The sequence below is a fragment of the Babylonia areolata genome, chromosome 14 (genome assembly GCF_041734735.1).
Source record: "Babylonia areolata isolate BAREFJ2019XMU chromosome 14, ASM4173473v1, whole genome shotgun sequence".
NCBI classification, from domain to species: Eukaryota; Metazoa; Mollusca; class Gastropoda; order Neogastropoda; family Buccinidae; genus Babylonia; species Babylonia areolata.
In genome coordinates, this window is record NC_134889.1 from 21,048,641 (window position 1) to 21,062,588 (window position 13,948).

Consider the following 13,948-nt stretch of genomic DNA (forward strand, 5'->3'; position numbering starts at 1 on the left):
GAATGCAGTGATGCCTCCTTGAGCTACTGAAACTGAAACTGAAACATATACACTACACCATATCTGCTAGGCAGATGCCTGACCAGCAGCATAACCCAACGCACTTAGTCAGGCCTTGAGTGCATGCTTACATATCTGTGTACCTATCAAAACGACTTTCTTTTTACATAATTCTGCCAGAGGACAACACTCTCGTTGCCATGGATTCTTTTTCAGGGTGCCAAGTGCGTGCTGCACATGGGACCTCGGTTTATCATCTCATCCGAAAGACTAGATACTTAGTTTGATTTTCCAGTCAAACTTGGGAGAAAGGGCAAGAGTGGAATTCAAAGCCACACCCTCACAGACTCTCTGTATTGGCAGCTGAGCATCTTCAACCATTCCGCCACCTTCGTCCTCCTCAAAGACAAAGTATTTCAAGTGAAAATGGACCTGTCAAAATTTACCACGAACACTCTCACACATGAGTGGAGTGATGGCCTAGAGGTAACGCGTCTGCCTAGGAAGCGAGAGAATCTGAGCGCGCTGGTTAGGGTCACGGCTAAGCCAGCGATATTTTATCCCCCTCCACAAGACCTTGAGTGGTGGTTTGGACGCTAATCATTCGGATGAGACAATAAACCAAGGTCCCGTGTGCAGCATGCACTTATCGCACGTAAAATAACCCATGGCAACAAAATGGTTGTTCCTGGCAAAATTCTGCAGAAAAATCCACTTCGATAGGAAAAACAAATTAAACTGCATGCAGGAAAAAATACAAAAAAAAATGGGTGATGCTCTCAGTGTAGCGATGCGCTCTCCCTGGGGAGAGCAGCCCGAATTTCACGCAGAGAAATCTGTGGTGGCAAAAAAGAAAAATACAATGTACACATACACAGACAACCAAAACAGCATGTAATAACACACTCACTTTTCTTTTTTAAAACTCATGTTAGTAAAAACTAATTTAAACCGGAGTTTACAGCCTTGGCAGGCTTCTATTCCATATTGGTGTGGAAAAAAAAAACGCGCAGAAAATATACTGTTTTTCTTCTAATTTATGTGTAGGCACATCCAGAAACATTGTAGAAGTTAGTTGATTCTCTTTCCTTACAGTTTATGTATGTGTGTATGTGTATGTGTATTTCTTTTTATCACAACAGATTTCTCTGTGTGAAATTCGGGCTGCTCTCCCCAGGGAGAGCGTATCGCTACACTACAGCGCCACCCATTTTTAAAATATTTTTTCCTACGTGCAGTTTTATTTGTTTTTCCTATCGAAGTGGATTTTTCTACAGAATTTTGCCAGGAACAACCCTTTTGTTGCCATGGGCTCTTTTACATGCACTAAGTGCATGCTGCACACGGGACCTTGGTTTATCGTCTCATCCGAATGACTAGCGTCCAGACCACCACTCAAGGTCTAGTGGAGAGGGAGAAAATATCGGCAGCTGAGCTGTGATTCGAACCAGTACGCTCAGATTCTCTCGCTTCCTAGGCAGACATGTTACCTCTAGACCATCGCTCCACTATGCATACGTAGGAACAAGAAAACTGTTTTAACTCACTCAGTACGGCCAGTCCTCTCTTCTCCTCTACACAGACCCCTCGGATGTCCAGTGGGTGTCTCAATGACCCAACCTTTAGCTTCCGTTGTCAGAATTGTGGTATTCTTTGTCAACATTCACCTCTTCAGTGTAAGAGCCTTCCGCTTGCAATATTTTGATGGTGGTAATTGGGATGAAACGCTGTTAACGTCGTCTCTTTCGCCGTTCGTATGGAGAGAGTTAATGAGATGAATTTTGATGCCAGAGCAATAATCAGGTACAGCAGGGGTGAATGAGTTAAATTAAGTTGCTGACTTGACATACCCGATTCAGGAGCTTCAGCAAAGGAATGACGATCCCATGCTCTTCAAGAAACATTTTCTTGGTGCGGGGAGCGTCTTTGGGGAAAAGCTTATCGCAGTAGCAGCTGCAGAAAAGAAAGTTGTTGTCATCTATGCCGAGGGTCTGCTTGAAAGTCTCTAGTTTCTCCATCACTTCTTCGCTGTCTGGATCCACCTCATCTTTCTTGGTCAGTATGCCGAAGACGGGTATGGCTGAAACACAACGGAGACTACAGCTGAATGTGTGTGTGTGTGTGTGTGTGTGTGTGTGTGTGTGCATGTTAATATGCATGTGAGTGTGTGTGTGTGTGTGTGTGTGTGTGTGTGTGTGTGTGTGAGTGTGTGTGTGTGTGTGTGTGTGTGTGTGTGTGTGTGTGTGTGTGTGTGTGTGTGTGTGTGTGTATGTACATGTGTGTGTGTGTGTGTGTGTGTGTGTGTATGTACATATGTGTGTGTGTGTGTGTGTGTGTGTGTGTGTGTGTGTGTTTGCAAACATGCAAGCAAATATATTTATTTGCTCAATGTCTTTTTACTAAAATATATAACATCGGCCAAATGCGAGCATGTAAGAATCTGTGCAAGTGCGCACAGGCATACATGTGTTTGCATACATCAATATCAATATAACTGGCCGAGACTTTTATCTGGTACTCAACCTAGCAAGAAATTATTATGATCATGAAAAATGTAAAAGATCCAAAAACTAAAGAGATGGTAGGCAATGGATATTGATTTAGAATGAAATGATACGAAGAGAGATTCAACAAGAACAATATCAACAAAATAAGAAATAAAAAGTAAAGATGATGTTAAAAATATAGAGACAATGAAGGAACCACTATGATTTATTCAGGAGTAAAAAAAAAACACAAACAAACAGAGAGTTTGCTTTTCAGATCAAGTACAAAATATATAGAATGCTGTACAAGAAAAAAAAATGATCAAATTTTTTGTTGTTGTAATTTCGAAAAAATAAATCATCAACAAATACATGGCTAGGCAAAATGATATACATGGCAATATTCTAAAGATTAAAAAAAATAAATGACACAAGAAGCTCAAGGCTTTTATGAATATCTGTAAAAAAAAAAATATATATTGTTTGAAGAATTTCAAAATAACTCAGCTTATAAGAGATATTCCATGATTAGATTTTAACGAAGCTAAACTGAATGAAGAAAAATGTTGTAAATGATTAGAAAAACAAAACAAAACATGCATTACTGAAAATCAAACAATTTCAGTTACAAATCGTTCACATAATTATGAAGATGGACAAGTGTTATACTGAAAGAAACAGGGATACTAAACAATAACCTGTGAGTATTCAATGCTCCTGCCAAGAAAGATGGCTGCAAGGAATGAAAGCTGCCCAAGTGTTCAATATACATGCATGGAGTGATGGCCTAGAGGTAACGCGTCCGCCTAAGAAGCGAGAGAATCTGAGCGTGCTGGTCTGAATCACAGTTCAGCCGCCGATATTTTCTCCCCCTCCACTAGACCTTGGGTGGTGGTCTGGACGCTAGTCATTCGGATGAGACGATAAACTGAGGTCCTGTGTGCAGCATGCACTTAGCGCACGTAAAAGAACCCACGGCAACAAAAGGGTTGTTCCTGGCAAAATTCTGTAGAAAAATCCACATCGATAGGAAAATCAAATAAAACTGCATGCAGGAAAAAATACAAAAAAAAAAAAGGGTGGCGCTGTAGTGTAGCGACGCGCTCTCCCTGGGGAGAGCAGCCTGAATTTCACACAGAGAAATCTGTTGTGATAAAAAGAAGTACAAATACAAATACAAAAACTGTGCCATCAGCTGTTCATCCAACCTCTTACTTCATTACTTCACTGGTTCATAATAATAATAATAGTAATAATAATGGTATTTATATAGCGCTGAATCTTGTGCAGAGACAAATCTAAGCGCTTTCACACCAGTCATTCACACGCATGCATAACTCTAAAAGTGAAGACAAGGAAGAGGTAGGGGAGGGAGGTTATCTTGTGAAGAGGTGGGTTTTAAGGCCAGACTTTAAAGAGCTGAGTGCAGAGACCTGACGAAGCGAAAGAGGAAGTTCATTCCAAATGCAAGGTCCAGAGAGAGAGAGAAAGAACGGCGTCCAACAGTGGAGTGTTTGAATCTGGGTATGCTTGTAGCAATGCAACTTGGACAACAATGTGCTGTTGTGCTGAGAGGATTTAGCAGGCAACTGGAATATGGAAAACAAAATAATCTTGTGACAATCTTGCGTTTTTGGCATATCAGTCTTGTGACAATCTTGCATTTTTGGCATATGTCTTATTGTACTGTAGTGCATTTCTGAAAGGTATGGTTTTGAAAAGAGTCATACCAGGAACACCAGACAATATACACAGAGGGGGGTAGGAAAGATCTTACTTCAAGACCTCAAGATTCTTCAACAGTAGAATGCACAAGGGGTATTAACATGATATTCAATCATCTGCCATTCCGCATGTAAAGAATGGCGGCTCAAGCATGCCCTCTCTCCCCCCATCCCCCATCATCAGCATCCTCACACACACACACACACACACACACACACACACAAACACACATCTCCTTCACAAAATTACTACAAAAACGTTGTTGCACTCACCGCTGTTGATCTAATAATCGAGGAGAGAAAGGCAACCATAAAACATCTACAACAAGAACAACAACACACACAAAAAAAGCTTTGCACCATCACAGCACCGACAACTTCCCTACCATGCGCAGCGTCCTGGTTGTGTGAAGCACTGGCAATGTCAGCCACGCACTCCATGAGATTTATCGGCAGTTCTTCTGAGACAGAGGCCACGAACACCAGGACGTCAAGTTTCATGTCCTCATAGCGCTCTGGGTGTGCCTCGTGAAGTTCTGCAGTTGTCATGATTTTGCAGTTCTCGTACACGTTGATGGCTTTGCTAGAGTTCTGCAACACAGGAACCATCATAAGAAGGCAGCGGTCATGTGCTCTGGAGCTTGCTTGTTCAGTAATTTGAGACATAGCCTATGGTATAAGCGTGAGCATAAAAAACAAAACAAAACAAAAAAACACTCCAAAAATCGAATACAGGACATCAAGCTATTTGGTGGTCACAAAACCTGTTCTACTTATGAGCATAAATATTGAGGTTGTAAGGACATGCAGTCATTTGGGATTTACATAGGCTATAGTATGTATCAGCATAAATATTGAGGTTGTCAGGACATGCGGTAATTTTAGATTTACACAGGCTATAGTATGTATCAGCAGAAATATTGAGGTTGTCAGGACATGCAGTAATTTTGGATTTACATAGGCTATAGTATGTATCAGCAGAAATTTTGAGGTTGTCAGGACATGCGGTAATTTTAGATTTACATAGGCTATAGTATGTATCAGCATAAATATTGAGGCTGTCAGGACATACGGTAATTTCAGATTTACATAGGCTATAGTATGTATCAGCAGAAATATTGAGGCTGTCAGGACATGCGGTAATTTCAGATTTACATAGGCTATAGTATGTATCAGCAGAAATATTGAGGTTGTCAGGACATGCGGTAATTTCAGATTTACATAGGCGTATCAGCAGTAATATTGAGGTCAGAAGGACACGCTGTAATTTCAGATTTACACAGGCTCTAGTATGCATCAGCATAAATACTGAGGTCAGAAAGGCATGCTGTGATTCAAAATTACAAAGGCTATAGCATGCATCCGTATAACTGTATCCATATATATATATATATATATACACACATATAAATATATATAGTGAGAGAGAGAGATAGAGAGAGTGAGAGATGCTTATATTCTGAGCAGAAACATCAAGGACAGACTGAGTGAATCACGATAATCATATATGTGCACAGATGGTGAAAAACTGTATAAGTATCAAAAGAGTTGGGTTAAGTCTTGCAATGTTTTATCACTCAACAGGAAACTTCTCGTACCCTGGGACAGACTGAGTTCTTCACTGATCCATGAACCCAAAGAACTTGTCTCCCTTTGCCCCTCATATTGGTAAAGTAATCACTGCGAAAACATATCCACCATTTACCTGTTGCCAGTAATTTGCTGATGGCAGTGCACTGTCCAGTCAAATGAAGTCGCCTATGGTGGTGAAAGAGTTAAGCAAAAAAAAAAAAGACGAACTCACCTTGACATGCCCGTACATCAGCAGAGTGAGGAACTTCTTCATGGCGTCTCCAGCTTCGTCGTCGAGCCCCGCTACGTCAATCAGTGTCGGCAGCAGGTGCCCACTGTACTTCTCTCTGTTACGCAGCACCGTCCTGTTGACTCGGTCCGTCTCCATGTCCATGCAACACTTCTGGAATCTGGACACACAAAAAGAAAGGGAACTGATGGTCTCTCAGGTTTCTCTTCCTTTCGTTTCTTGCCATGTCAGGGGGCTGCACTGCCGGAGTTGACCAGCAAGGCAGGAATAGCCGAGTGGTTAAAGCGTTGGACTGTCAATCTGTAGGCGCCTGGTGGGTAAAGGGTGGAGATTTTTACGATCTCCCAGGTCAACGTATGTGCAGATCTGCTAGTGCCTGAACCCCCTTCGTGTGTATATGCAAGCAGAAGATCAAATACGCACGTTAAAGATCCTGTAATCCATGTCAGCGTTCGGTGGGTTATGGAAACAAGAACATACCCAGCATGCACACCCCCGAAAACGGAGTATGGCTGCCTACATGGCGTGGTAAAAACGGTCATACACGTAAAAGCCCACTCGTGTGCATACAAGTGAACGCAGAAGAAGACCAGCAAGGCAGGAAATTTATAAGAATGGTACAGACTCCCCCCTGGTGTGTGGCCTCCTAGCGACCTAACATCGACTGTTCCCTGTGGACTGCCGGCGTTGGGACTCCAACTGAGACAGACGAACCTGGGTGTGGAGTGATGGCCTAGAGGTAACGCGTCCGCCTAGGAAGCGAGAGAATCTGAGCGCGCTGGTTCGAATCACGGCTCAGCCGCCAATATTTTCTCCCTGTCCACTAGACCTTGAGTGGTAGTCTGGACGCTAGTCATTCGGATGAGACGATAAACCGAGGTCCTGTGTGCAGCATGCACTTTGCACATGTAAAAGAACCCATGGCAACAAAAGGGTTGTTCCTGGCAAAATTCTGTAGAAAAATCCACTTCGATAGGAAAAACAAATTAAACTGCATGCAGGAAAAAAAGAAAAAAAAAAAAAGAAAGAAAAAAAGGGTGGCAATGTAGTATAGCGACGCGCTCTCCCTGGGAAGAGCAACCAGAATTTCACACAGAGAAGTCTGTTGTGATAAAAAGAAATACAAATACAAATACAAAATACAAATGTGGGACTCAGAATGAGCGACATGGGAGTATATGCCACTGAAACGGTGTAGATGATGGGGCAGCAAAACAAGAAGAAGAAAAAAAGTGGGACTGATGACAGAAAGGAAAGAAAAGAGCCTGAAACAAAGAGTGGTCGGTGACGGGCGCAATAGCCGAGTGGTTAAAGCGTTGGACTGTCAATCTGAGGGTCCCGGGTTCGAATCACGGTGACGGCGCCTGGTGGGTAAGGGTAGAGATTTTTACGATCTCCCAGGTCAACATATGTGCAGACCTGCTAGTGCCTGAACCCCCTTCGTGTGTATATGCAAGCAGAAGATCAAATACGCAAGTTAAAGATCCTGTAATCCATGTCAGCATTCGGTGGGTTATGGAAACAAGAACATACCCAGCATGCACACCCCTGAAAATGGAGTATGGCTGCCTACATGGCAGGGTAAAAATGGTCATACACGTAAAAGCCCACTCGTGTACATATGAGTGAACGCAGAAGAAGAAGAAGAAGAGCAGTCAGTAAAAAAAAAAGTGGGGGTGGGGGGGTGGGCGGGGGGTGTTTTTGGTGGGTCCTCCAACCTCCCATTTTTTCTCCTTTTTTTTTTTTTTTTCAATGGGTCATCCATTCTATTTTTTTGTCCCCCCATTTCTCTTTTTGTCTTAGAAAATTTTTGTTTGTTTTTTGTTTCATTCTTCTTCTCAACATTCCTCCACTGAAATCAATATATACAAAACACAAGATGACACTGTAATTAAATAACAAAAGAGTGGTAACTCTCTTCACACACAAGGTACACAACTCCAAGTCACTGCTACTTATGCTACTGATTGAGCTAGCACACAGGTGAATAACAGATACAGTGGAACAAACCCAGACACTTCCCCCCAAAAAAGGAAGCTCCAGGTTTGTCCTTATACATTTCAACTCTGTTATTAAACACACAAAATCAACGCAAAAAAAAAGGATATCAGTTGTGTGTTGACGGATAAAGGGATAGACAAGATTGGCCCGAGCACTGCCGAGAGGCAGGATCGAGTTATGAATACATTTAAAAATTATCTTGATATTCATTTAAAAAACTTTAAATACAAAACTCATACCCTGCCGGAGTCTGCACTAGTTGGGTCATGGTTAAGTATGTGTAATTAAAAAGTATATATCATATATAATTCTGTACTGATGGGCATTTTTTCCTGTTCTTTAATATTTGATGCATGCTTACACAATGAATTTTCCAGCACAGTATTCCCAGAAAGGGGATACTGTTCATTACTGAAGGAGTCCCCGAGTATCCCGTTTTGAGCATTATGTTGTGACATGTTTTTGTGTGTGCATACACTTACATTATTGTCAGTGTTTGATGCTTATTTATTATCATTGTTGTCTTATTTATTTATTTATTATTATTATTATTATTATTATTATTATTACTACTACTACTACCTTTTTTATATTATAATTATTACTTATTTATTTATTTATTTATTTATGTAAGCTTATCTATTATTTATTCACCTTTTTTTTTTCCCTCAAGGCCTGACTAAGCGCATTGGGTTACACTGCTGGTCAGGCATCTGCTTGGCAGATGTGGTGTAGCGTATATGGATTTGTCCGAACGCAGTGACACCTCCTTGAGCTACTGAAATTGAAACTGATGTTTGTGTAGGGTAACGTAATGAAGTTGTCATTCTAATGTTTAAATGCATATTTAAAACATTGATCTTTACACTGTTCAGCACCACTGGGCATGTTTTACATGGAAAGGTGCTACATGAATTGTTGATGTCTCATTCCTCATTTATCAGATGGATTCTCCCGTCTCCTCGACGAAGGCGGCATTACGTTACAGGTCCTCCAGTCCTCCATAGAGCTTCCGGGCCACTGGGATTGGGTCGGGCCAGGTTTTCTCTCGGAGCGCTTGGTGGAGCAGGCAGGACTGCAGCAGATGTTCTGGTGTCGCCGATACGGAGTTTCGCGTTTCGGTGGTGTCCTGAGCCTGAAAATGGCTACCTGCTCTCGACGAGTCAGCAGGTAGTACCGGTCTGCTCTGTTGTGGTGTGGTTGCTGCTGCTTCCACTTGTTCTGCAGCTTGGTCTTAAATCACTCAGTACGGCCAGTCCTCTCTTCTCCTCTACACAGACCCCTCGGATGTCCAGTGGGTGTCTGAATGACTCAACCTTTAGCTTCCATCGTCAGAATTGTGGTATTCTTTGTCAACATTCACCTCTTCAGTGTAAGAGCCTTCCGCTTGTAATATTTTGATGGTGGTAATTGGGGTGAAACGCTGTTAACGCCGTCTCTTTCGCCGTTCGTGTGGAGAGTTAATGATGGTCCTGGATTCAGAATAGCTACATGAATTAAATCATTATCATAATTATTCTTATCATTCTTATTGTTACGGAATGAAAATTTCAAATGTCTACCTTTTAATATGGATTGTCTTGGGCCTGCCCTTTGAAAATCTGGCTTGGGGAGCATACGGATACCAGCCATCTCCCAGTCGAGCAGCTATGCTGTTTACCACAGATGATTTCCCAGCTCCTGAAAAGGCAGAAAAATGTTTGCATCAAAAACAGAAAACCTTTCCCCATTGTTGCATGCAACAATATGATCTTGTGTGTGATCAGAAGCAATCAATAATTTCATTTTGAAATATTTCAAAGAACTAGATGTATCAGTTTATCTTTAAAAATATCATTTGCAGATCTATATGTCAGGAAACTGAAAGGAAAGCAAACACTTCTTGTAGTCACAATGACCAAAGCATCAACAACGTTAATTAAAACTGAATGAAATCACAAAGAGCGCTTAACAATACAAACAAGGGCAACGGCATGAACATTATGAGTCAAGAAAGAAAAAAAAAGAAGGAAAGAAGGAAGCTTAGAAAGAAAGAAAGAGAGAGAGAGAGAGAACATGACAGAAAACCAGAAAGAAAGAAAATAAAAATAAGATACTAATAATGAAAAATTAACCAGTTACCATCGTGAAGTCGCTGGCACCCAGGACTGAAACCTTTTTTGCCTCCAGAAATTACGGAACACGTGTTACCAGTTTCAAATGTTAACATTTTTTGGAAAAAGTTATATATTTCAAACTGTTCTTTATCAAAGTTAGCTAGTTATGTGTTAAATAGTCCAGTTGGTTGTTTATTGTAGGTCCCCATATGAACCTCTTTTCAAATAATAATCTACATAAGTAGTGCATACAATCTTTGAATATTGATATTTTTTTGGTCCTAATCCCGCTTCCCCTGTCCCGCCTCTCACACACACCCTTCCAATATTATGTTTTTTCTTTCTCCAATCACTGACACTCACCCTTTCCATTTTAGATTTTGTACTCTATCTTTTCCAGATTCTGTTCTCTCTGTGTGTGTGTGTCTCTCTCTCTCTTCCTTTCTTAGTCCCCTCCCCCTTTTCATTTGAATATATAGAAATGTCGATTTCTAATAATAACAATCATCATTATGATAGAAATGATAATAATAATAAATAATCCAAATGATAATAATAATGTCATTTATTTTCAGTCTAATATCATCATCTTAGATGAACAGACTATAAATAAATAAACAACAACCCAGGGCTGACGACTGAAAGGAAGTGGGTTCCAGCCTCTTCTTCTTCTGCGTTCACTCGTATGCACACGAGTGGGCTTTTACGTGTATGACCGTTTTTACCCCGCCATGTAGGCAGCCATACTCCGTTTTCGGGGGTGTGCATGCTGGGTATGTTCTTGTTTCCATAACCCACCGAACACTGACATGGATTACAGGATCTTTAACGTGCGTATTTGATCTTCTGCTTGCATATACACATGAAGGGGGTTCAGGCACTAGCAGGTCTGCACATATATTGACCTGGGAGATCATAAAAATCTCCACCCTTTATCCACCAGGCGCTGTCACCATGATTCGAACATGGGACCCTCAGATTGACAGTCCAACGCTTTAGCCACTCGGCTATTGTGCCCATTGGTTACAGCCTCAACATCAGTGAGATTTTTTTTTTTTTTGGGCCAGAGGCCGGCATCTAGACCTATCCACTGCTGAGCGTGCTATGGGCTAAAAAAAAAAAAAAAAAGAAAAAAAAGGGAAGACAAGGATCACTTAGTCTAAGGTAATCCACTTCATGGATTTACTGTAAAGTTTGGTCTATAAGCCGCGACTTTTTACTCCAGCTTCAACTTCTGTGGCTTTTCAATGATGCGGCTTATTTGAGGATTTTAATGATCCCGGGAGTGTCACGTTCTCGTCTATTTTTAGCTGCCCTTCAACTCACCAAAATCATGATTTCTGTCCATGAATTTTTGGATGAGCTTCAGGATAGTGTGCTAACTGTTCACGTTTTATAAATCAAATCCACACACATTAAAGCCTTCAGATCAGCATTCAGTTCTGCTCTGCTCAAGCGTACACCCTCATCATGCTGAAAACGCGACATTATGCCTATGATGCAGCCTTCAAATTGAAGGCGATCGACCTAGCAGACGACAGTGCAAGCGACGAACCAACAGCGACCTCCACCTTCATCATGTTCATGAAGAGAAAGTGAGGTATCTTTGGAGGTGTTGCTCAAATTTCCTGTCCATTACTGCAGGTGTCCGTATTGCTCAGGCCTGGATACAGTTTGAAAAGAAGCATAGACTACAGCCCTGTCACATTCCCAACCTAAAAGGACTGCCATAGCAGAATCGTCATCATCCTTGACCTCAAATATCCAAGTTGGTAAATACACATGGACAACGATAGGAATGAGGATAAATAATAATAATAATAATAATAATGGTATTTATATAGCGCTGGATCTTGTGCAGAGACAAATCAAAGCGCTTTCGCACCAGTCATTCACACGCATGCATAACTCTAATACTGTAGAAACTAAAGACAAGGAAGGGCAGGCAAGGGAGGCTATTTTGGGAAGAGGCGGGTTTTAAGGCCAGACTTGAAAGAGCTGAGTGTGGAGACTTGACGAAGCGAAAAAGGAAGTTCATTCCAATCGCAAGGTCCAGAAACAGAGAAAGAACGGCGGCCAATAGTCGAGTGTTTGAATCTGGGTATGCATAAACAGAGTGGATCCGAGGCTGATCGTAGTGAGCGAGATGGAGTGTAGAGGTGAAGGCAGCCACAGAGATAGGAAGGGGCAGTTTTGTGAATGCATCTATAACATAGAGTGCTGATCTTGTACTTCATTCAGTCTGCAACCCATCAGAACCTAACTGGATATTTGTTCTCTTCACGCTGAGATGCACGGGAGTGTTTGGGATGTGTGAGCGTTTGTGTGAACTGCTGGCACTGGGGCCGCGGCAGATTAGCCTGGGCATGGTTGTGAACGGAGGAGTCTTCTTTTTTTTTCTTTTCTTTTTTTTTGGAGAAATCAGTGGATGCGTAAAATTTCTGCAAATGAGCAGGATAGTCGCAGCATCCTTGGAAGGCTCTTTCCCACTTTTTTTTGTTTTTTTTGTTCTCTCTTTCTTCTTTATTTTCTGTTGTTGTTTTTTTTTGTTTGTTTTTTGTTTTTTTGTTCCTTCTGTCATCATTTTTCTCCTTTCTGTTGTCTTTTCTTTTTCTTTCTTTTTTTTTTTCTTCTCTCTTTATTCTCTCTCTCTCTCTCTCTCTCTCTTTCTTCCCCCTGTAATCTGTCTTCTTACTATTGTCATGCTCAAACATTGTCAAGGCCATGCAACATATAAAATCACATACAGGGTAGTTTCATGCACAATGTCTGAAAGAGGCGAGGTAGACACGATCTCATTCTCTCTCTCTCTTTCTCTCTCTCTCTGGAGGCATTAGCTTTACGGAACGTCTTTAAATGTACACCTTTAAATTGAAGGAGTCTTCTTCTTCTCTTCTTTCTTCATGGGCTGCAACTCCCACGTTCACTTGTATGTACACGAGTGGGCTTTTACGTGCATGACCGTTTTTACCCTGCCATGTAGACAACTATACTCCGTTTTCAGGTGTGTGCATGCTGGATATGTTCTTGTTTCCATAACCCACTGAATGCTGACAGGATTACAGGTTCTTTCACATGTGTATTTGATCTTCTGCTTGCTTATACACACAAAGGGGGTTCAGGCACAAGCAGGTCTGCACATATATTGACCTGGGAGATCGGAAAAATCTCCACCTTTTAACCACCAGGTGCCGCCACTGAGATTCGAACCCGGGGACCCTCAGATTGAAAGTCCAACGCTTTAATCACTCGGGAATGGAGGAGTCAGAATGAGTGCCACTGGAACGCTGCAGATGACGGGACAGAAAACAACAACAACAGACAGTAAGGTGAAGGCCAAAGGCAGTGAGAAAGCGCAAGAGAAACCCCCCCCTCCCCCTCCGCCTCTCTCCACTCTTGCTTCTTCCCCCCCCTCCACCCCCCTGGCCCCCACCCGGCCCCCTTCCCACCCCCACCTTTCCTGCTCTTCTCTCCTGTCCCGTTCCCACTCCCACCCCTTAAATTTGAAAAAAAAAAAGAAAAAAAAAAAAAGGTTAAACGTCCCACAGCCTTTTATGGCTGTCAGGACAGTGGATTGATATCCGCTGTGTCGAGGGCTCGGCACAGTTTCAGTTTCAGTTTCAGCAGCTCAAGGAGGCGTCACTGTGTTCAGACAAATCCGTATACGCTACACCACATATGCCAAGCAGATGCCTGACCAGCAGCGTAACAAAAAGGAATGCCAACAGCACCCGGTGTTCCCAGGCGGTCACCCATCCAAGTACTAACCGGGCCCGACGTTGCTTAACTTCGGTGATCGGACGAGAACCGGTGTTTTCA

The 13,948-nt window shown here is 42.0% G+C and overlaps 1 protein-coding gene and 1 non-coding gene across 3 annotated transcripts in view; both read right to left on the reverse strand.

Annotated features, from left to right (window-relative positions):
- Positions 1-13,948, reverse strand: part of LOC143289912 (uncharacterized) — a 39,358-nt gene that overhangs the window by 14,634 nt on the left and 10,776 nt on the right. For both annotated transcript variants that reach the window (XR_013056292.1, XM_076599151.1), the window contains exons 4-7: positions 9,596-9,713; positions 6,015-6,192; positions 4,597-4,801; positions 1,851-2,080 (exon numbers count right to left, since the gene is read on the reverse strand). Coding sequence is in view for 1 of the 2 variants with exons in the window: in XM_076599151.1 (XP_076455266.1) it covers positions 1,851-2,080; positions 4,597-4,801; positions 6,015-6,192; positions 9,596-9,713 (731 nt within the window). In the remaining variant the exon portion in view is untranslated. The remainder of the gene's footprint in view (positions 1-1,850; positions 2,081-4,596; positions 4,802-6,014; positions 6,193-9,595; positions 9,714-13,948) is intronic.
- Positions 13,849-13,948, reverse strand: part of LOC143290035 (5S ribosomal RNA) — a 119-nt gene continuing 19 nt past the window's right edge. The window contains exon 1 of the ribosomal RNA XR_013056320.1: positions 13,849-13,948. This exon is cut by the window's right edge and continues 19 nt beyond it. This is a non-coding gene — a ribosomal RNA (5S ribosomal RNA).